This window comes from Phacochoerus africanus, chromosome 4, assembly GCF_016906955.1.
Source record: "Phacochoerus africanus isolate WHEZ1 chromosome 4, ROS_Pafr_v1, whole genome shotgun sequence".
NCBI classification, from domain to species: domain Eukaryota; kingdom Metazoa; phylum Chordata; class Mammalia; order Artiodactyla; family Suidae; genus Phacochoerus; species Phacochoerus africanus.
This window is the reverse complement of record NC_062547.1, coordinates 145575970-145599047: the sequence shown is the minus strand read 5'-3', so window position 1 is coordinate 145599047 and position 23078 is coordinate 145575970. Positions and strand designations below refer to the sequence as shown.

The 23078-nt window shown below is 38.8% G+C and overlaps 1 protein-coding gene across 2 annotated transcripts; it reads left to right on the top strand.

Moving 5' to 3' along the window:
• Positions 1 to 1989: 1989 nt before the first annotated feature.
• YIPF5 (Yip1 domain family member 5) lies at positions 1990 to 15257 on the top strand. Of its 2 annotated transcripts, none has more exons than XM_047778943.1 (6): positions 1990 to 2117; positions 2673 to 2792; positions 9726 to 9848; positions 10666 to 10811; positions 12907 to 13088; positions 14286 to 15257. In XM_047778943.1, exons 2-6 carry the CDS (start codon positions 2738 to 2740, stop codon positions 14446 to 14448), a joined length of 669 nt encoding a protein of 222 aa, XP_047634899.1. In that variant the 5' UTR covers positions 1990 to 2117; positions 2673 to 2737; the 3' UTR covers positions 14449 to 15257. The 2 variants fall into 2 exon arrangements, with proteins under 2 accessions (XP_047634899.1, XP_047634898.1); XM_047778942.1 differs by having other exon boundaries at positions 9676 to 9848.
• The last annotated feature ends 7821 nt before the right edge of the window (positions 15258 to 23078 follow it).

Genomic DNA, 23078 nt, shown 5'->3' with positions numbered 1-23078 from the left:
TGATTTTTAAGGTGCATAGTCTTGTATTTGTTCAAATTTGAGAGTAATCTCTCTTGAACAGGAAAAAATGAAAACATCAGAAGAAACAAGAGACTAGAGTTTTTTCAACCATTCAACCACTAAGTATATGAAGTGATAGATCATTACATATTGTTGACAGCTAGAAACTCGGTTTCCTAGCTAATGAAGCTTAAAGAGAGTATAACCATATAATTTATCAGCCAAACTGGAATATTTTTGAGTGAAAAGGGGACAGAATTAAAATGATGCTGGAAAAAAACAGGCATAAAATGTGACAAAGGGGCTGTCTCCAGCAATTTAGGATACAGAGTCATTCTACCCAGACTCCTGCAGATGGTACCTACATCAGTGAATTCTAAAATTATACGTAAAAGGCAGTACATTTAGAGAGCTGTGTGAGCAATTTCGGAAATTCTTTGGTGGAGTAGAAAATATCAAAGGGTAGCTTCCCGTTCATCTCCAGAGGACACTCCTTGGTTTTTGGTTTGTAGCTGTGTCCTTTTGCCAGCTTTCTTGTTCCTTTGTTTGGTGCATTGGAGGGGAGTGTGTTTCCTTTCAGTTGTTTATTTTTACTTGTTTGTTTCATTTTGGGGAGGTGTGTGTGTTGAGAGAAAAGTTTTAATCAGTGAAATTTTATGAGCCCTTTGGAAACTGATCCCAGAGCAATGGCCAGACTTCTTTTATGAAGACCATGGGATTTTGGTCCCAGCATGTAATGTAGGAGACTCATGATATAAATTTTAGTACTGTAGACCCTGGACTCACTTCTGATCATTGGTTAACATCAGGGCACTTGGCCTTAGGGCAGTCAGGATTCTCTCACTTTAAGAAAGCGATGCAACTTTCTTAAAAGTTAACAATCTAATCATTTCACTCACTAGTTCATAACCTTCAGTGGTTTCCCTTTCTACAGCCAACACGGCAATTCCATGAGACACTCTATTCCCCAACCCTTGTCTGTAGCACTTGCCTACGCAGCTCGGCTCACTTGCTGCTCTAATCACCCTGTCTTCATTTAAACCAGTGATTTCCAAAATCTAATGTTGCCTGAGACATTTTTAGTTGTCACAAGGGTTGGGGGGAAGGGGTTGCTGCTGATATCTAGGAGGTAGAGTTCAGAAATGCTGCTAAACGTCCCACAGTGTAGACAAAAAAAAAAAAAATGTTAATAGTGCAGCGATGGAGAAACTGATTTATACCCTTCCTGCACCCTGTTTTCCCTAACCCCAGCCCTTGCACAGCGGCTCTCCCTGCCTGGAATATTTACACTTTTCTCTCTCCCCTTTCTCCTTTCCTTTTCCTGTTGCGTTCTTTTCTAAGTCCTATTCACCCTTTTGACCATCCTCTCTTCAGAGTGGCTTTCAAGATTCGTAGTCCCAGTTGAATACTACACCTTCCAAAGAATTATGGGGCGCTTAATATTAGTAACGATTTTATATGTATTTACACGTTTTATGAGCAATAGCAACTAGCTTGTATTCATCTTAATATTCCCTGAAGCTAGCATAGTTAGCACAGAGTTGATATTCAACGTCGCATTCAGTGTTATGAAATGAACATTTAATAGCCTCACCTATAAAAGAAGAGTAGCAGAGTACCATTTCGTTAGTTTGTAATAAATAATACATAGACTCTAGCACAGTGCTTGAAAAGCAGTGAGTCCAGAGAGACCAGGGATCTGCAGCCGCAGTGCACAAGAGAAAGGCTCTGCTCCTTCCACTGCAGCACCTACACGCCTTCGCCCAGGAGGTCCGACTACAGAGCAAGGCTCCCTCCCAAGTGGTAACTAGCAACCGCGGCGCCTGCGCCTTTCTACCTTCGCCGCAGACCCAGCGGCCGGAAGTGTTCGCCCATCTCATTGGCCCACGGCACTGCGCACGCTCCATATCGCGCCCTCGTACCCCCTCCCCCAACACGCTCTTGGTACTCCAGCCCCGGCCCCCAAATCTGCCACCACGCCTGCGCGAGCGGGCGTGCCCCGGAAGCAGTTCTTTGGCCTCCTGACACGTAGCAACGGGGCCAGTACCGGGTCCTGAGCCGAGTTTGGGGGCTGCTGGGGGCTGCGGGAGCTAGCGCCACCGCCGCCGCCGCGTTTGGTGAGTGTCCGGTTCCGTGGCGCAGTGTTCGGCTTCTCCCCGCACCGGGGCAGCGCGGCCTATGGCCGCCTCTCGGCGCCGCGCCCGGGGCCTCTCGCTCAGCCCCTCGCCCCTTCTCCGGCTGTGCGGAGACGCGGCCGCTGCCGCTCCGGCGCCGTCTTCCAGCAATTTGCGTTTCCCCGGCAGGCCCAGGCCGTATTTTGCAAGGAGGCAGTCGTGTTGTCAGCTGTAAAGCCCTGTCCCAATGTGAGGAATCAGTCGTCTTTGTCACTGGTGGTATTTTAGGGCCCACGGAGCCACTCCTCCTCCCACGTCCCGGCCCCAACCCCTACTCCAAGGCGTACCAGCTCCTTGAAATGAAGTGTCTTCCTGGCCTTGACCTCGAGACCCGCCGCTTCCTTAGCATCCCCACCCCCGACCCACCCTCCCAGTGTTGCTCCCTGGACTTCTAGAACGAGTATTTGCTGCCTTCGGAGGATATTTGCTTAAGTATCAGGACCGAATTTAGGAGGGCCTTGCACATAAACAGTCTTCGCTCTTTCTTTTCTATTGCAGATCATTTGCCATGTCAGGCTTTGAAAACCTAAACACGGATTTCTACCAGACGAGTTACAGCATCGATGACCAGTCACAGCAGACCTATGACTATGGAGGAAGTGGAGGACCCTATAGCAAGTAACTTTTCAACTTTGCCATTTATTTAGTCAAGGTTGTAGTGAGACCATGTCCCCCAGGTGTTTAATTCTGCTGCGACTGAATGTGTGAACATGTTCCTTATCAGGATCGTGACTGTTCATACTCTTCCTGCCTCTGGAGAGGTCTGTGACTCTCGTTCGGTTTGGAAGGGATTGCTCTGTTTTAGTTTGGTATCTTCTGCCAAGTTTTCAGGTGTGACACGAGTGGAAAAGTGGATTGTTGAAGAACCTTTTCCTAGTGACAGTATTTGTGCATCATTTAAGATAGGGATAGGAGCTTTAAGAACCTGGAAGATAGGCTGTTTAATCCATTGACCTAGGTAAAAATGAAACCCTTTTGATGACCTGTTTAGCGGTTAAATCAGTCCAGCTTTCAGTCTTGATATATCAGGTGTTAGTGAAAGCGCTTGGTGACACTGCTGAAGGGTGTAAGTTCCCTACTGTGAATCATCAGGTGGTTTTCATGTAGCAAAACTGATAGTCAGTTTTATTACTCTTCATCCCAAGACTTGATGGTCAGTACACACAAGTTGCCAGTTGTAGGTAGAAGAGGGAGGCTCAAAACCTTTCAACCCTAAACTGTTGAAAACAAAACATAAAAACAAAACCTGATTTTTTTTTCTAGTCCCTGGTGTTTGTGGCAACAAACAAACAAAAACCCCCCAAACCTGAAGGCTTTCTATCAGTCTCCTCTAGGACATCATATTCTTACTTTCTTAGGACCTTAAAGTTAATCTTTTCAGCCCCCCCAATCCAGTGAAGGAGTTTCGTACGAGGGGTGACTTAAGCTTTTGTACAACTCCCTCGAGACTCTTATGAGAACTGCCAGCCTATTTCTGAGAGATCCTTGCATACAGGCACCCACATTAATGTGGGTATAATGTCTGGACAGTTCATGTGTATCTCTGTGTTTCTGTGAACCTGAATTAAAACTCTCATGAAGACGCCCAGGATGAGGGCAAGGGACAGGTGTGTGTCCAGTCTGAGGCAAGCATTAGTACCAGAATGTGTTTGCATTAAAAAATCTGAGTGAAAGTGCCCAAGAATTTTAAAAAGCAAAAATCAAATTCAGCCCAGTGATGTGACTTGTTTTGTACAGGCTGTACTTGTTACAACTTCTAGACCCCTGGAATCTTCTGAATTCCATATATTCTAAAGCTTTTCTACCCCTAAAACGTAGCCCCTTGAAGAGTGGGAGTGAGCATGTGAAAAACACTGTCTGTGAATCACTTCTTTTCTTTCTGTTAAAGTCTCAATTATATGACATTGAAGATTTATCTCTTTTTGTCAGTTAATTGGACAGAATTAGAAAAATCATGTTGCGAAACTTCCATTCATTTATCTAAATACGTATTTTTTGTGATCTTTCGATGTCTGAGAGTGCAGATAACTCTAAGATTGGCCAGAGTGCTATAACAGGGCTTTGGGAAAGTTGCCTCGGTGTGAGGGCCTGTTTTTAACCAAATGACACTGATGTGTGGACTCAGCAGAACAGTTCTAGTTAGATTGCAGCATCCCAGGTTTATCCGTCTTTGCCTTTCCTTCCCATGTTTCTTTCTTTTTGTCTGTGTTTGCATCTCTTAAAGGTGTGCATTATTTTTTCATCCCTCTTAGCATCATTGCACTGAAGTTTTCCACAGAGCGGCTGTTTGCACATTCTGTTGCTAGCTATTCTCACAATTCCATTCCAAATCTTGTACCAGCAAGCATGTCTTCAGTGAAGACCTTTTATTCCAGGTGCTTATGTTTACGTCACTGCCAGTTAATGCATAGGAGTTTGTAGATGATGCTTAGGAAAACAGCAATCCTGACGCATTACCAGTAATAATTGGGTTTCTGGTCTTTATTAAAAAAAAATTGAGTTCTTCTTTTATATGTATCTTCAGTTGGATCTACAGTCTGATGACATTTTACTGTCCATCTCAATTTATCAAATGCTATTTTGTTTGTTATGCAAAGTTGGTAACAAAGATCACCTGATCACTTTTATTTCTCTCTTGGTGAAAATCTAAGTTTAGAGAGCATCTGACTTAGACTGTCTTCTCCTCTGACTTGGCTCATTCTTAGTCCCTACTTCTGCGTTCGCCCTATGAAGTCAGCTCTAACATTTTGCATAGTTTCCTTTGTGGATCCTTTACAAGTATCACTAATATAACGTAAAATAAGCCCCAAAAGTAAAAGGCCCTTTGATCTTAATCTTTTGTTTGATGAATGTCTTATCGGGCAGGCCTCAGATTGTATCCTAGATAATGTCTGTAAAGTATATAGTTATACTAGTTGCCTATTTTTTAAAATATTGAAAGCTAGTATATTTTTATGTTCAGTGTAATTGATAATACCTTTAGGGAGTAGCTAAGGATTTTGATAAGATTGAGTAGTTACCCTACTGTTTTAAGGAACTTTGTTGTTGTTATTGAGTACTTATGATAGTATTGGTTTCCATCTGCTGCTTTTCCTGCTTTAAAAGTGTTGATTTAGTTGGTAAAGGCCATGTCTATCATACTTTTAGTTTAAAACCAGTGGGAGTGACTCAGGAATTTTCCTGAGCAGAACCTGCCAGAAAAGGAAAATTGTGAAATCCCGAGGCATTGTCTTTCTCACCTTGTATCTCACCTGTATCCTTGTGCCACCGTTGAGGTTGTTTTTTGCCTGCGTTATTTCTCTTCCTCAGATGAAATGTATGGGTCTGTATCAGCCATTCTGAAGTGTGGACTGCAGGCCCTAGAGGGCCCTTGAAGTCTCTCAGGGAGGCTTTCAGGTCAAAACTATTTTCCTAGCAGCACTAAGACATTATGTGTCTTTTTAGGTGTGTTGACATTTGCACTGATGTTGCAAGAGTAATGACTGGTACAGCTGCTGGTACCAAATAGAAGTCAAGACATTGGCGATCACGTTGTTCTGTTAATCAGTACAGTCTTCACCACCACACACTTGTTGGGGGTTGAGGAAGACAGTTTTCATTTAAGGATGCCCTTGATGAGGAAGTAAGAATTACCATTTTATTAAGTCCTGATCCTTGACAAAACACATTTTAAAAATATTCTGTGTAACAAAATAGGAAACAGTACTAACGCACGTCTGCTTCATACTGAAATGCAATGATTATCTCTAAGAAAAGCCCCTGTGCAATCTGAGTTGCAGGCTGAGTCAGTTTTTTCACACAAACTATTTTTACTGCAAGCAACAACTGACAGGCAAAATGGTTATTCAAACTTGAGTATTTTTTAAAGATGAATGAAATGAACTGATACTTCAAGGAAAACATTTGGCACTATTTGTGGCCAGTGACCAGATTTGAGTTTTCAGGCAAAAATAAGGATTTGGAACACTTGTATCCATCACTGTGAATTTGTCAGCTTCCCAGTAATTAACCGTTTCTGATGAGATCAGTGGTGGTATTAACAATTGTGATTTTTTTTTTTTTTTTGCTTTTTAGGGCCGCACCGAGGCATAGGAGGTTCCCAGGCTAGGGGTCTAATCAGCGCTATCGTTGCCAGCCTAGGCCACAGCCACAGCAACGCTGGACCCTTAACCCACTGAGCAAGGCCATGAATTGAACCCATAACCTCATGGTTCCTAGTTGGATCCGTTACCGCTGCACCATGACAGAAACTCCTTAACAAATGTGATTTTTAAAATATTTTATATATATTTCGTATTAAATGCGTCAACATTGGGAAGGTCTGCCTAACTCATACTAATATTTTCTAAATGGTCAATGCATAATGTTACAAAGTCATCCATGAATAAAGAGTGGAGCTAATCAAAGTGCAGGACAGATCAATTTATTCTAATGTAACAGTAGAAGGTCATTACTGTCATTTCAATTTCCATATTTCAATTTAAGTTAAAAAATTACCACTGCTTAAAAATTTTGATGTCTCGAAAAGAATATTCATGATAATCTGAACAGGTTATTTAAATACTCCTATTTTCCAACTATGCGTCTGCAAACTAGATTTTCTTCAAATATGTCAACTAAAACAATAAGATTGACTACAGCAGACATAAGGATTTTTAGCTGTCTTACATTAAACCAGATATAAATGAGATTGTCAAAAATAAAATACAGCGCCACTTCTCTCAATTTTTGAAGTAATTTTTTCATAAAAGTGTTTATGCTAACATGTAATAGATGTGTTACTTTAAATGAATCAATAAGTATTTAGACGTTTTTTGTTTTAATTTCTAAAATGATAAAAATTGAAAGATATAACCCGCACAAAAATTCTAAGAGTTCTCAATAATAAATTTTAAGAGTATAATGGGTCCTAAGACCAAAGAATTTAAGAGCCACTGGTCTGTGTTGTTCTTTTTGTTTTGTTATTGCATACACATTCACATTCATATTCTCTGTCTCCAGAGAGAGAGAATAAAATGCAGTCTGCTTATGCAGATTGTAGAAAGTTCCTTATGGAGCTTTTTAGTTGTTTCATAAACTCCAAGGTGGATTTATGATACATCCTAAGAAAGATCAACACACTAGCATATTGTACTAAATCAGAAAATGTGAATTCTTGTCCTGGTTCAATGAGCTAGCCCTGTGGGGAGAGTGTGTGTGTATATGTGTGTGTGTGTGTAAATAAATAAAAGGATATTTGCATACCAAAATGACTAAGGGAAATGCATATACACAAAAAGATATTAGGATTCAAGGGTGATTTTAGCTGTTGTTTTTCTTTTTAGGGCTGCATGGGGCTGGGGGGAGGGGGCATAGGGAAGTTCCTGGAGCTAGGGATAGAATCAGAGCTGCAGCTTGAGGGTGACTTTTATTGCAGTTATTATAGGAGTTGGCCACTGGAATCGAATCCTGCCACCACCATGGGCAAATCACTTTAACCCAAATTTCAGTTTTCATCATTTTATAATGGAGAGGTGATGAAATCAGCCTCCTAGAGTTGTAATGAGAATAGTGTGAAGTAATTCACATTAAACGATTAAAACAGGGCTTTACACAGTAACTTCGAAAGGTTATTTATTTTTTTAGAAACTTTTAGTAGTTAATATATACCTATATATTGCATATAACGTTTTAGAATTAATTGACTTCAATGAATAAATGTACATTATTTTTGAAGGTACAGAAGTTTGTAACCTAAAAATTAAGTCTCCATTCCACTGAACATGTCTTTCTTTTTTTTGTCTTTTCTAGGGCCGCGCCCATAGCATGTGGAGATTCCCAGGCTAGGGGTCTAATCAGAGCTGCTATTGCTGCCAGCCTACGCCAGAGCCACAGCAACTCGGGATCTGAGCTGCATCTGCAACCTACACCGCAGCTCACGGCAACGCCGGATCCTTAACCCACTTAACGAGGCCGGGGATCGAACCGGCAACCTTATGGTCTCTAGTCGGATTTGTTAACCACTGAGCCATGACGGGAACTCCCCATTGAACACTTCTTGATTATCATTTCTTACTGATTATCATTTCTTACCGGTATCTACAGCACTACCTCATTTCTTTTGATAGGTATGTGGTAATCTAGTATATTTACTGATAAATATATTGTTTTGTTGTCTCCTTTGCCATTAAAATAATGCTGCAGTAAATTCCGTATAATTTTATAGCCAAAAAAAATAAACAGTATGTTTTTTAAGCATGTATTAGAGTAGCGTGGTAAGTTGTGAGAATCCTGTTGGAATTTCCAAACGTCTGTGTGTAGTTGAAACTTGGCTTTTGATTTGCTTTTAATCAAAATATTCAGTTAATTTAAAACTTAAAGTCTTAAATAAGAATAATGAAGTTATTAGATTTTTATATTTATCAAAAGTGAACTATAAATTTTAAAAGACAAGTATTTCTAAGGCTTCTTGGCTTTCATTTTTAAAGTATCTTTTTTTTTTTTTTTCTTATTTCCTTTTTTGGCCGCTCAACAGCATATGGAGTTCCTGGGCTAGGGATCATATCCAAGCCTCATTTGCAACCTAAACCACAGCTGTAGCAACGCTGGGTCCTTAACCCACTATGCCGGGCTGGGGTTTGAACCTGTGTTCCAGAGCTCCCAAGATGCCCCCTTGCACCACAGCAGGAACTCTTTAAAGTATCTTATAAAATAGTTACTTCAGTATTTCTTACTGTGTAACTGGATTAGTCATATTTTTCCAGAATATAGTGAAACAGGTCTTTAGAAGATATGGCTTCAATATCCTTCTGTTTCCTGTTGTTTTCATCACTAAAATAGCCATGGTAAGGTCTCCCTCTAAAATCCAGGATTTGCTATAGTACATAGCAAATGAGACAGTGGGTGTACAACTGCTGAAATCACTAGTCACATGCAAGGTGTGTGAATGTTTTGTTATATTCAGAAAGTTTATAAAAAAGAAGCTTAATACTTTCCACTCCATTTGAAATTGATGATTGTTCTTAAAGGGATTTACGTACCACTTGCAAAAAAATAGCTTAATACAGAGAATAAAGAAGAATGATTTTATACTTGGTGGAGAGATCCACATTACAATGGAAAATTGAGTAACTTGTAGTACAGAGTCTGTCCTCCTAAGTTTTTATTCATAGTCTTGGGCATAAATTTTATTTCACAGCTGTCTTTATGTGTGCTCACTACAGGGGGAAAACCAGAAAAGTATTTATGTCCTCACTTGCTGGCCTCATGTTTAAAAGCTTAATAGTTTATAAAATGTTTAAGCACTGCATTAGTGAGTGTTGGCATCATCAGGAAGATTTTTCTATAAAACACACCTTATTGTAGAATAATCAGCTTGATCTTAGTTATTACTTCAACCACCGTTTATGAAAACTGGCAAAGTAGACGGTCCTGGGAATTGCGTAACTAAGATTTTCTACCTGTCCTGTCAGTTTTGGATGTTAACATAATTCTGAGAAATGTAACTTATTTTGATCTGTAGACAGTATGCTGGCTATGACTATTCGCATCAAGGCCGATTTGTCCCTCCAGACATGATGCAGCCACAACAGCCTTACACGGGGCAGATTTTCCAGCCAACTCAGGCGTATACTCCAACTGCACCTCAGCCGTTCTATGGAAACAACTTTGAAGATGAGCCACCTTTGTTAGAAGGTACGATTGGTTGCAACACTTGATAGTACAACATGGCATCTAGCTAGTTAGTGAAAATAAATGTTACTTTGGATAAGTTGCCCTTTTCTTTAAAAGAATAATGTTGTAGAAAAAAGTTTTCTACTAAGTAACTCATTTTGAACAGAATATATATAAGTCCCCATTGAACTGGAGGGGACCAGATTTTTAATAAACATTTATAAAGTGATAATGAAGTATGTCCATATGTGAGCAGAGTAACTTCTATCAGTAGAAGAAATTTTATCAGTGAAAGAAATAAGAGGAAATAGCATGATGTTGATTATCCTGAATGGTAATAAGCTGGCAGAACTAGTAACATCAGTGAAAAATGTGGTGTTTTTCAGATTGTATCCCCAAACACAAAAAACATTGGTTCTAAGCATTTTTTTTTTGCATCCTTTAAATGTGTAGTGAAAGTTATGCATAGTCCCCTCAGAAAATGCACACATATGCATAGAGACATGCTCGCTGGGCCTCCAGGTGTTCGTGTAGCCCCAGTTGTAGACCCCTTATTATCAACCCTTCCGTGTATTATTTGCTTTGTGGCCATAGCTCAGAGTGTGTTTCATTCTGTCCATACCCTTTTCTAACATCGACCGAGAAATTGTGTCTTTGTGGAATAAGCACCAAAACCCATAGCGACTGGTATTGAGGACTCATCAAAATAGTATCATCTGTATTGCTAGATCCTCTTTTGATACTCTTTCATTTTTTTTCTCCTGTTCCATCATGGATTCTGGTAAACTGAAGTTACATCACAAGTCCTAATTGGCTTCCTTCTTTTCTTTTTTTTTAGAATTAGGTATCAATTTTGACCACATCTGGCAAAAAACACTGACAGTGTTACACCCGTTGAAAGTAGCAGATGGCAGTATCATGAATGAGACTGATTTGGCAGGACCAATGGTTTTTTGCCTTGCCTTTGGAGCCACTTTGTTACTGGTAAGATTTTAATTCTCAGTGGGAAGTTAAAGAACATTCTTTAAATGTTCCACCAAGAGCAGTTATTAAGACTCTGCTTTTATGTTAAGTTTTTGATGTGTCTTGCTAGTATTGAGTTGCTTGAATTTATATCTATTAATTACTTCTCCATTGATAATATAGTATTTTTAGAAATCATTTCTTTTCCATTAAGTGGTCTAATTTGGGAAAAATAATAATAAATAAATCTGTGGCTTTAGTCTCCCATCAAATTTCCCTCTTTTCAGAAACTGACAAAATTTGTAGCCTATTTGTAAAAATTTTTTTTGCCTATTTTATTTTTTATTAGCTTTTGTTTTTTTTAAATCTCTAGTCTTGGAGTTCCCGTCGTGGCACAGTGGTTAATGAATCCGACTAGGAACCATGAGGTTGCGGGTTCGATCCCTGCCCTTGCTCAGTGGGTTAAGTATCTGGCGTTGCCGTGAGCTGTGGTGTAGGTTGCAGACTTGGCTCGGATCCTGCGTTGCTGTGGCTCTGGCTTAGGCTGGAGGCTACAGCTCCGATTCGACCCCTAGCCTGGGAACCTCCATATGCCGCGGGAGTGGCCCAAGAAATGGCAAAAAGACAACAACAACAAAAAATCTCTAGTCTTTGGGTGGTGTTTTATTATAGGAGTGCTGGTGATTACTTTTGTGTATATTATAACTTTTAATGAATTAAAACATTAAAGGACTACAGTTTATAGTTCCAGTCTCCCATCTCCCTAAGAACGTTAATGCATACTGAAAACGAAAAGTTGTAAAGACGATTATTAATGCTTGTTTTAGCTCATGTCTTGAATTAGAGCAGATAAACGATACAGTGGTTTGAAGGTGGGCTTTTTAGTCATAAAAGCTGGGAGAGAACTGAGTGCTCCTTTTCCGTCTTTGAGAAAACCACTTAATCCTCCACCTCTTTGTGGTAGATGATCCGGTGCCTCCCTCCTGACAAGACTGTTGTGGAGATTAATTAGAGCAGGTTATGTGAGAACACGAAAAAGTTGAAGGCACTGGGCAAGTGTAAGGTTTTGTTGTTATAAAATGAGTGAATTCATCAGTGAAATCAGCTGAGCCTTTTAAAAATTCTGCCCTCTGAATCAAATATTTACAAATAAATATTCTAACAGAAATCCCAAGGTTTTTTCCGTCTAATGTAATCTGTAGAGGCATTCTCGCAATTGCATCTTACATGTCAAACAGCTGACAAGCCAACCAGGAACTTTTTGTGGGCTTCTCTGTGGACTGATTTTGGTGATTGTGTGTCCTAAACACAGTGTGTTGGCACAGCTTGACTGAGAGTTCTGTAACTTAACTCTTGTTTCGTTAACCTTCAGTGTCCTAAGGCTGTTCAGTGGTATCTTCTATAACAGCAGAATTTTTAAGGGTTTTCTTTGTTTTGTTTTTATTGTGTGTGTTTGTCAGCGGACCCTGTAAATCAAACAACACTTTTGAAAAATAATGACAGAAAAATATACGTTCCATTGTGTACTTCTTGCCTTGCTGTTAAATCATTTTCTTTTCTCCTCCCCTCCTCACGGAAGCCTGGCTTCTTTCCTCCTAACTCCTCTAACACCCATGTAAAGTGAATGATGAAATTATTTCTGCCAAAAACATAGCTACATCTACAAATGCAGATAAATAGTTTTGGGGCAGTTTTGGTTGAGCTGGCTGCTTTCAGATAATACAGGCTATTTAAATATCTGAATGACTTTCCATCTTTTCACCGTAGTTTTTGTTTGTTTTGCTTAAAATCAGATTTCTTTTTAGAAATTTACTATTTTAGGTGATTTTACCATGATTTGCTATCTTTATTTGTTGGATTCTATGCCAAGCTCAAATGGTAACTAGAAAAGAGAAAACTGATTATCATCTTTGTGTTGGGAGGTGGATCCTGTAAACTTTTTAAGAAAGAGGTAAAAGCCCATCTGCTCACTGCTTTACCTTTCTGTATAAAGGATAGGTACCTCTGGATTTTAATGCTCACTGATTGAATATCTTCTGTGTGTACTATTTTAGGTGAAAGAAGCCAATGATACCTTCTTTTGTCCTTTAACCAGTAATCTTTTCTTTCCCCATAGGCTGGCAAAATCCAGTTTGGCTATGTATATGGCATCAGTGCAATTGGATGCCTGGGAATGTTTTGTTTATTAAACTTAATGAGTATGACTGGTGTTTCCTTTGGTTGTGTGGCAAGTGTCCTTGGATATTGTCTTCTTCCCATGATCCTACTTTCCAGCTTTGCAGTGGTATTTTCTTTACAGTAAGTACTGGCCTTTATTTTGGGGGTTGATTGACCAGTTTTGTGTACGTATTATATAGTACCTCTTATAAGTGAGGACTGTGTCACCTACTTTTTAATGATGAATAATGGAAGTGAGAATAAGTTTAAAAATCTTTTATACCATGTCTGCTTTTACTTAGGATAAAGAATTTTACTTTTTTTGTGTGTACTTTCCGGTGTCCATAAACCGAACAGCAGTGATTGTTAACTTAAATATTGCATCTCTTTGATATTTTTAATACTATATTTATTTCTTAAAGATGTTGGGTACTTGCTAAGTGAATGAATTATAAACACTCTCTGTTTGGCAACTTTTTAACTGAAAATGGAACATTCTTTTTGTGGCAAGAGGCTGTTACTAGCCTGCTGTGTTCTCAGATGCACCTGTACACAGCTTTAAATATGTGTAATTTTAAAATAATATTTAGGCAAGGTGAAAAAGAAAGGTGTACATTGCTGCCAGTGAAGTTGCTCCTCATGGCCCACACACACACATGCTCTCTCAGCAGTTCAGACTCCTCCTTGTGGCTAGTGCTGGACTTGACCAAAGATGGGGCTTAGATGCACTAAAGAAAACAGGTTTAGGAGAAGAGTATGTGTCAACCTTTTGACACTAGAGATTTGGCAGGATGTTGGTCTCACAGTGCTCCTGCTTCTCATTTGTTAACATCGATTTATTTGTATTTGAATTTTACAGATAGTATCTTCTATTGCAACAGTGTTTTTCCAGCCAAGGGCAGTTTCACTACCAGTGGACACTTGGCAGTGTCTGGAGACAGTTTCAGTTGTCAAAGTGGGGGTGGGCAGGGGTGCTTCTGGTATTTAAAGGTTAGAGGCCAGTGATTCTACTGAACTTCTTAACAATGGACAGAACAGCCCCCGGAACAAAAGCATATCGAGCCCAAATGTCAGTACTGCCGAGTTGAGAAAATCTGCTAAATTAAGGAACAGAATGTGTTACAAACGAGCTTTCTATCACATGAAAAAATTCAGCATCATTGAATTTACTCTGAGATGCATTTCAACATTTGAAAAAAAGTCTTGATTATTTCTGCAGGTGTCTACGTGTGGGTTTTTACATGCTTTTCCTAAGAATTGGTTGTGGTTGTATTCTTAAATAACCAATCTCATCTGTGGCTTTTTCTCTCCCTTCCTCCTGTTTCCTTGTCGGTTCAGAGGAATGGTAGGAATCGTTCTCACTGCTGGAATCATTGGATGGTGTAGTTTTTCTGCTTCCAAGATTTTTATCTCTGCATTAGCCATGGAAGGCCAACAGCTTCTGGTAGCGTATCCTTGTGCTTTGTTATACGGAGTCTTTGCCCTCATTTCCGTTTTTTGAGCCGAGTTTATCTGGAATGTGGACATCATTGGGCCATATATCAAAAAGGACTTGGAACTCTTAAATCGGACCAGCAAACTGCAAACCACAGTGCAACTCTCAGCAGATCTGATGTTTGACTCTTGGAGCAATGGAAGTAAACGTGTATCTTTTGTTCATTTTTATAGAACTTTTGAATACTATATTGGATTTATCTGCGGTTGACTAGGTTTAAGGGTTTGTGCTTGTACAGATAAGTGCTATTTCTTTCCTGTTCATGCAGCCTTAGAGGAACAACATTTTTTGTTGCTAATTATATATTACAATGTTTTGATAGATTTTTATCAACTATGGGAAACCAACCACAGACTTGATAGTCTTTCTTAAAAACAACCCATAGTAAAGAAGATGTGAAACTCGAGAAATGTTTTTCCAAGGAGCTAGGAAAGAAAAATTGCCTGTATTCTCACATCAGATGCATTGAAGCAAAAAAGTGATCCCAGTTGTAAAGTTTTATGAGTTTGCACTTCAGAATTTGACATTCCTCTAAATTATCTCATGGAATTTTGGCTAAAATTCAGCAGTACAGTTAATTCACAGTCTGCCTTATTGTAGACATGAAATGTGAAAATGTTTAGACGTTAGCGTTAACTAAACCATAGTGACCCAGCCTGGCTGCATTAATGCTCAGAGGTGGATCTCTGTGTCCCAGGAGAAAGAAAGTCACTAACCTTTTTTGAGAAAAATACTTAATGTCAGTTTTGGTATTGCAATTATCAATGTAAACTGCATTTGATGCTTATTATTAAAATTTTCCCAGTTAATTTAAATTGTGTTGGTGAGTTTACTTTTGCTAAACCACTGTTCTTTGGTGTCCCCTTTTCTTTAATTACAATCTGGTTTTTATTTGTATTCTCAATTTATTCTAAGCTTTAAGAATAGTGGTCATTTAGTATAGAATGAGAAAAAATGATATTAAAAAGCAATTTGCTTCGAGTTGTCACATTATTTCCTTGTACTAAATTTATTTGGTTAATATTATGTTCTCATCAGAGAATCTATAAGAAAATACTATATCTTGTATATTGTTGAGTGGCTTTTTCTGTAGACATTGCTTCTGATTTTGGACAAAGCTGTTATGAGAAAAGTATGTTGAGAGGAAGAAATTTTTTTTTTTTTTTTATTTAAAGAGGAGACTTTCAGACTAAATAAAAATACCAAACTGACATATTCATGGTTCTTTTTTGGAGCTAGTTTTCCATCACAAAAGGTTAAAATAATAAAACCTACTTCTTACAAGGAGATCATGATTTCTAATTTCTGGAATTACATAAATATGTTCTTCTTCATTAATATTTAATCTTCTGGAGGAATGTACTCCCTAATAATTAGGTTTTGGCTGGGTTTTAGACTTAGCAAATTGTTTTAGAATATTTTGTATTATAAACCTTGAGTAATCTTTTTTTTTTTCCTTTTTTTTTTTTTCCTTTTCTGTGGCCGCTCCTGCAGCATATGGAGGTTCCCAGGCTAGGGGTCTCATCGGAGCTGTAGCTGCCGGCCTACCCCACAGCCACAGCAACACGGGATCTGAGCCGCATCTGCTACTTACACAGCAGTTCGCAGCAACGCCGGATCCTTAACCCACTGAGCAAGGCCAGGGATCAAACCTGCAATCTCATTGTTCCTAGTCAAATTCGTTAACCACTGAGCCATGACAGGAACTCCAAGTAATATCTTTTTTTACATGAACTTTTTCAATTCATTTTATAAATATAAAAATTTCTTGTTAAGGTAAATGTAGTGAGTGCCTTTTGTTAATACTCAGTTCTTAATGAACAGGGTATTTAAAATGTGCCACTGTTAGTTAGACTTAAGACCCTTAATTTTCAGCCGAATTCTCCAAATGGATTAAATTGTTTTCTTATTTTTGGCTCCATCCCCAACAAAATAATTTTTAGTTTAAATCAGTGATGGAGAGGTTTCTGTTGTTAGTTATCTTTTATTCAACCCCAAAATGATTAGTTGTAAAGCTGTTTTATATTTAACTATTTTTCTGTCAAAACAGCTATACATTGGAGTAGCCCTTGATGTAGGAGTTGAGTTTTAGAGAGTTTTCTTATTTACATGAAAAGTCGTGTAGCCAAAATTTTCCGTATAAAACTTAGGAGTTCTCTTGTTGCACAGCGAATTAAGGATCTGGCATTGTCACTACAATGGCATGGGTCGCTGCTGTGGCACAGGTCTGATCCCTGGCCTGGGAACTTCCACATGCTGCAGGTGCGGCCAAAATTTCTTTTTAAAACGTCTCTTTAATCAAACATGCAGTATAGGTAGCCATAGTTAAGCATGCGTTAAAAATTAACAGTATCTCAGAATTACTGTACAGTAACTTTTTTCTCTAGCATCAGAATAGATTTTTGCTTCTTTAATTAAGTACCAGGAAGAGCAGCTGGCTTGCTTTTAGGCCTGTTTTTTACCAAAAACGTACATGTACCTTTCAATACTGGAGATACCTTCTCAGCATCCCTAAAGGCTTACCTCGTGATCATCTCTCAGTGAAATTCTCTGTGAGTGGAGTTTGCAGGTTCACTCGCTCAAGCTAGTGTGTTTATTCAGGCATGTATGCCAAGGGCATGTAGTTCATTTTACATATAGTGTAAATGTATATTTTATGGCTGCTGCAATACTATGTTCATTTACCAATGGTGTTTCCAAGAGCTCTGTAACAAAGCTTATAGAAATACACATTCTTTTGCCAGATAAAGTTATGCAGATAATGAAAAACTCTGTAAATCTTTAAATACTATCCTCAGATATTGGCCATTCAGTCAAAGAGAATATTTTTAAGTATCAAATGCAAGATGATTTGGGTAAGATCTGAGTACTCTGCATATGATGTTTTGCAACTTTAATAGGCGTTGCTTAGCTGAAATATACTCCCAAACTAAGCAAGAACAATTGCCTCTATAATCTTGTAGGGTAGTGTGACCCAGTCATGAAGAACTATGGGAAATCATGAGCACATTTTGAGATCTCACTGTTGTCATATAGAACTAACCTAAGGTGATGACTCAAAACAACATGCTTAATTTGCCCTGTGGGAGGAAAAAATACATTCATTGCACAGCTTAGCCTTTCATAAAGTAGTGTCAAACGTTTTCCAAAAAACAGCATGGTACAGATCATAGAATGAAGAATACTTACCAAAGAATAGTCCTGGGCCTTCCTAAGAAAGGACAGCCAGAGCAAGCGAGCTTCCTACCCAAATAATGGCTCCAAGTGGACTCTGTCCTCACAAAGTGTCCACTCATTCATTTTGTGGTGTCAGATCCCAGCTGGTAACCAGGTTGTCTCAGTTATTATAAATGCCGATTTATTTGGAAATAGAAGTTTGTTTCTCAAGTAATTTATTTATATCTAATAATGAGCTTGTTTGAAAATTAGGAATGAAACATTTAGTATCAGGCAAAAACATAAGTACCTTTACAAAGATAGTTATAGTAGTTAATGAGAATCTCTTTTTTCTTTTCTCTTTTCAGAATTTAGTTAGGATTTGGGGAGAAGGGTGGCAATAACAAGGTATCAAGGTTTATTGGAAATGCCCTAAGGAAAACTGGCTCATGTGCTTTAATGAATAGATTAGTAAGATCTGCCATTAGCGTGTCAAGCATATAGTGTTTCCTTGCAGACATCTCAAAGCCTGTCCTTACCCCTTTCGCCACGATTGGGAATGTTACTATTTTGTACCACCAATGAAAAATTAATCGTTTTTCTACTTCACTTCTGCCACCATCCAAATGATTAAAGTTTAAATTTTAGTGCATTACTTTGCTCATGAATAAGTACCCATTGTGTAACTGAGCGATAGATAAAAATGAAATAGTAAATATTAAATTTATTGATTTCTAGAGATTAGCAGATACTTAGTCAAAAGTTTTGTTGTTATTAACAAATATGTATCTCAGAATGGTGACCATAAAACCTGAAGAGTCAAGTTAGACAGTATGTAGTTCTGATTCTTGCTTCACAGATAGGAATATTTCTTTTGCATAAAGTTCCTACTCTGATTAATAAAGAACATTACCTGCTGATGGAGCATAATGTCCTGTGTTTGTGCAAATAAATTAAAATGATTACCTACTCAAATGAGGACTAATTAAATACAAAGCTGTTCTCCTAATTTAAAAGCACAAATACTTTCTCGAGCACATTAGGTTCTAAAAATTGGTTATTACATTTTTTGTGAGCTGAGCTAATTAGGCTTAACTTGCATATATAATTTTTTTTTTCTGAAACTACCACTAAATCTCATAGCTTGTAGGGTGATTAATTATGTATGCATTAAGGTGTTCTAAATAGCTTTTCAACACCTGCAGCACACAAAAAAATTTAAACATAAGAAAATAAATGAAGTACTCAAACATTTAAGATGCTTCACGTTTTATACTTGGCCTACTTTGATTCTTGTAAAAGGAGAGTGGACAATGTGGTTAGGGTAAGGGCAGTTCCAACAAATGTCTTTGTAAATTGTCTTTGCTTGCAGTTTCCAGTTTTGTGGGTTTTTTGTTGTTGTTTTGTTTTGTCTTCTTGTCTTTTTGCCATTTCTTGGGCCACTCCCGCGGCATATGGAGGTTCCCAGGCTAGGGGTCGCATCGGAGCTGTAGCCACCAGCCTACGCCAGAGCCACAGCAACATAGGATCCGAGCAGCATATACGACCTACACCACAGCTCACAGCAACGCCAGATCCTTAACCCACTGAGCAAGGCCAGGATCGAACCCACAACCTCATAGTTCCTAGTCAGATTCGCTAACCACTGAGCCACGACGGAAACTCCAGTTTTGTGATTTTTTTTTGATGATATTGTAGGACTACATAGTCTTTTCTTTAGTCAGTCAGTGCTCCTAAAAGCCTTATTATATGTTTTAATTTTCAAATGGGAATTTTTTATTTCCCTTTCTGATTATATATCACTGTTACGATAAAAAGTAGTGCTTCTGTACAGCAATAAATAGGAGTGGATTATTGATGTTTCACCATGGATGACCCTTGAAAATACATGAAGTAAAAATAAATATGTGAAAGACCGCATATCATATGCTTCAGTTTACATGCATTTCAGGGAAAGACATCTCCCTAGAGATGAGTTAGTAGTTGCCTGGAGGTGGAAGGGGGGATTGACTGCAAATGAGCAGGATGGAAATTTTTGAGTGATAATGGTAGTGTAATTATGTGTTTACTAAAATCATTAAAGCTTTCCCTTAAAATGGGTAGATTTTTTGACATTTGAATTATGTCAGTTCTTTTTTAGAACTTAAGAGAACGGGAGGTAGAGCAAACTGCTAAAACATCTGTATTTTTAGAGTTCAGGAGAAGAGAAGGGTTTTAGGATGAATTTTAATAGAGAAGAAAAAAAACCATAGAATTACTTTGCCCAGAGCAAAAAAGTGAAGTGAATTGCCCTCCCCTGAAATTTCTCTCCCCACATTACTCAAATAGATGGTGTTAATTTTATCAGAGCAGACACACAGGTGCCCTCTCCCCCCCCCCCGCCCCTTTTGCCCAGAGGCTTCTGTACACGTCAATGCACACATGCACACACCCTTTTTAAAAATTAAAATTAATATAAAATTTATTTGAACATTTTAAAGTGTACAGTTGCGTGTTTTTAGTATAGTCACAATGTTGTACAACCATCATCACTAATTTCCGAACATTTCCGTCACCCCCCAAAAAACCCTATACCTCTCAGTTCCCCACCTCCCATACCCTGGCAGCCTATTTTTTTTTTTTTTTGTCTCTGGATTTGCTTATTCTGGACATTTGATATAAACAGAAGCATGAAATGTGGCTTCTGGCATCCTTCACTTTGCATATTGTTCTCAGAGTCACTGTTTTTGTTTTTTGTTTTTACCTTAGCGATCTGCTGTGGGGCTCATGTTATGTTGGACATTGAACTTACCTCATTCTTGCAAAAGCTGGGTGTCACGCTGTGAGCGGTTACACTGACTTGAGCAGTCCCTACTGTTGAACCTTCTTTTGAAAATGATAAATGGTGCTGCGTTGGTATGGACCTCTCTGATGATTGGAGTGTCAGGTTTGCATTTAACAGTGTAGAAGTTGATGGTTATTTAAACTCTGCGTTTAAATTCCGAGAATTTCAATAATTTTATTCCCTTAGAGTTTTGTTTAGTGTGACATAGTTTTTTCATTGGTTGAAACATCCAAGTCACGTCCGTGTTTGTACAAGGCATTGCTCTTTGGTTCTCAGTTATCTCAGCATTTTTATTCTCAGGGGAATGTGAATACTGCTGAAAGTATCGTTACCTCCAAACTGAAATTATTCCTGTGTGAGAATGGAAGACTCCATTCGAAGTGAGGTGCTTTCTTTTTGTCTTGCTCATTTAGAAGCGTCATTCCAGCAGTGTCATTTTTAGGTCAGTGTTTTTGCATAGTTTTAGTTTAAAAAAAAAGTTTGAAATGTGCCCATTTAAAGTTTCTCCTTGAGTGGGTCTGTAAGCCCGTAGAATTTAGTCATTTCAGGATATCCCTGAATATTTAACTTTGTTGTGCTTTAATGTTTATCAACACTCATCCTTAGGTATAAGATCAGATGTGTAGTATGATCTGACAGTGGCTCTGTTCAAATTAGGCCTTGTTACCCAGTGTGTTCTTACTTAAATTCCCAAGAGTTAAATTTTACCACAGTTGCAGTTAAAAAGAGGCAGAATGATTTAAAATGCTTTCTTTCTTTTTTTTTTTTTTCTTATGTGTTTGGATGGAGTTTTGTTTTGAAGCATTTAGGTGCTTTGGCATTCTATTTATAGTGTTTTATGGCCTCTAAGTAGGCTTGCCTTTTTTTTTTGGTTTGTTTTAGGGCCACACCCGCTGCATATGAAAGCTCCCTGGCTAGGAGTCGAATCAGCTACAGCTGCTGGCCTACACCACAGCCCCTAACATGGGATCCAGCCGTGTCTGCGACCTACACCACAGCTCATGGCAATGCCAGATCCTTAACCCTCTGAACAAGGCCAGGCATCAGGCCCATGTCCTCATGGATGCTAGTCAGGTTCTTTACCTCTGAGCCACGATGGGAACTCTAGGCTTGCTTTCTTAATATACTTTTTAAACACTGTTTCTGTACTGTTTCAGTGTGAAACATTTTAATCACTGTATGAGCATTCATGTGGGCCACTGGTCCTCGAGCTCAGATGCCAGTTCACGTGCTCCTTGGATGTCTGTGTTATGTCACAAGGTCGTGCCTAACGGGGCTCAATTTTACCGTTTCTTCAGACCGTACTTTTTTTTTTTTTTGTCTTTTTTGCTATTTCTTGGGCCGCTGCCGTGGCATATGGAGGTTCCCAGGCTAGGAGTAGAATCGGAGCTGTAGCCACCAGCCTATGCCAGAGCCACAGCAACGCGGGATCTGAGCCACATCTGCAACCTACACCACAGTTCACAGCAACGCCGGATCGTTAACCCACTGAGCAAGGGCAGGAACCGAACCCGCAACCTCATGGTTCCCAGTCGGATTCGTTAACCACTGCGCCATGACGGGAACTCCCCCAGACCATATTTTTTTAAAATAAATTTTATTGGAGTATGGTTGACTTGGAAAGCTGTGTTTCAGGTGTACAACAGAGTATATTGGTTATGTATATACAGTCTCCATTCCTTCTCAGATTCTTGTCTTACGTAGGTTATTCCACAGTATTGAGTAGGTTACCCTGTGCTTTATAGGAGGTCTTTGCCGCCTCTCTCTTTTATCCAGAGCACTGTGTACGTGTCAGTTCCAGCCCCCTGTTGTATCGCGCCTCCTGCCATGTTTCCCCTTTGGTAACCATAAATTTAGTTTCAAAACCTTTGAGTCTCTGTTTTGTAAGTTCTTTTGTATTATTTTTATTAGATTCCACACATTAGTGATCTCATATGATATTTGTCTTTTCTTCACTTGGAATGATAATATCTAGGTCCATCCATGTTGCTGCAAATGGTATTATTTTGTTCTTTTTTATGGCCGAGTAATATCCCATTGTATGTATGTACTACATCTTCTTTATTCAGTCCTCTATTGATGGACACTTAGCCTGCTTCCATGTCTTGGCTACCGTGAATAGTGCTGCAGTGAACATAGGGGTGCATGTATTTTTTCTTATTCAGACCATATTCTATTCAGACTAGTCTAGGTCACAGTCTTCCTAGCGGGATAACATAGTTTCGGCTTTCTCTATAAAAGATTCAGTTATTTCTGTGATTGCATATAGCTTTTGAACAAAAATTAGAATTTAATACAAATATTAAATAGGAGTCACATTGATTTTCTGGTTTTTATTCTCTTATACCACAAAAATGAGAGAGAATCATTTATGAGCAAACCATGGAACCTGTCTTAACCAGGACCCAGCTAGAGGCTGAGTGGGTGTTGAGAGTATGAAAGTCCAAACAGGATTGAAGATGATAGAGGGAGCATGGAGCCTTGAGAGGATCAGCTGGGGAAAGGATGGAGAAACTGCTAAGATGTGCTAGAGGATTTGTTTTAATACTTAGATTACGTCATATAGACATTGGCATGAAGTTTTTAGTGTTTCAAAATAAAGCCTATTTACAGGGTGGAAAAAGCAGTAAGTATAAAAAAAAGTAAATCAAACAGT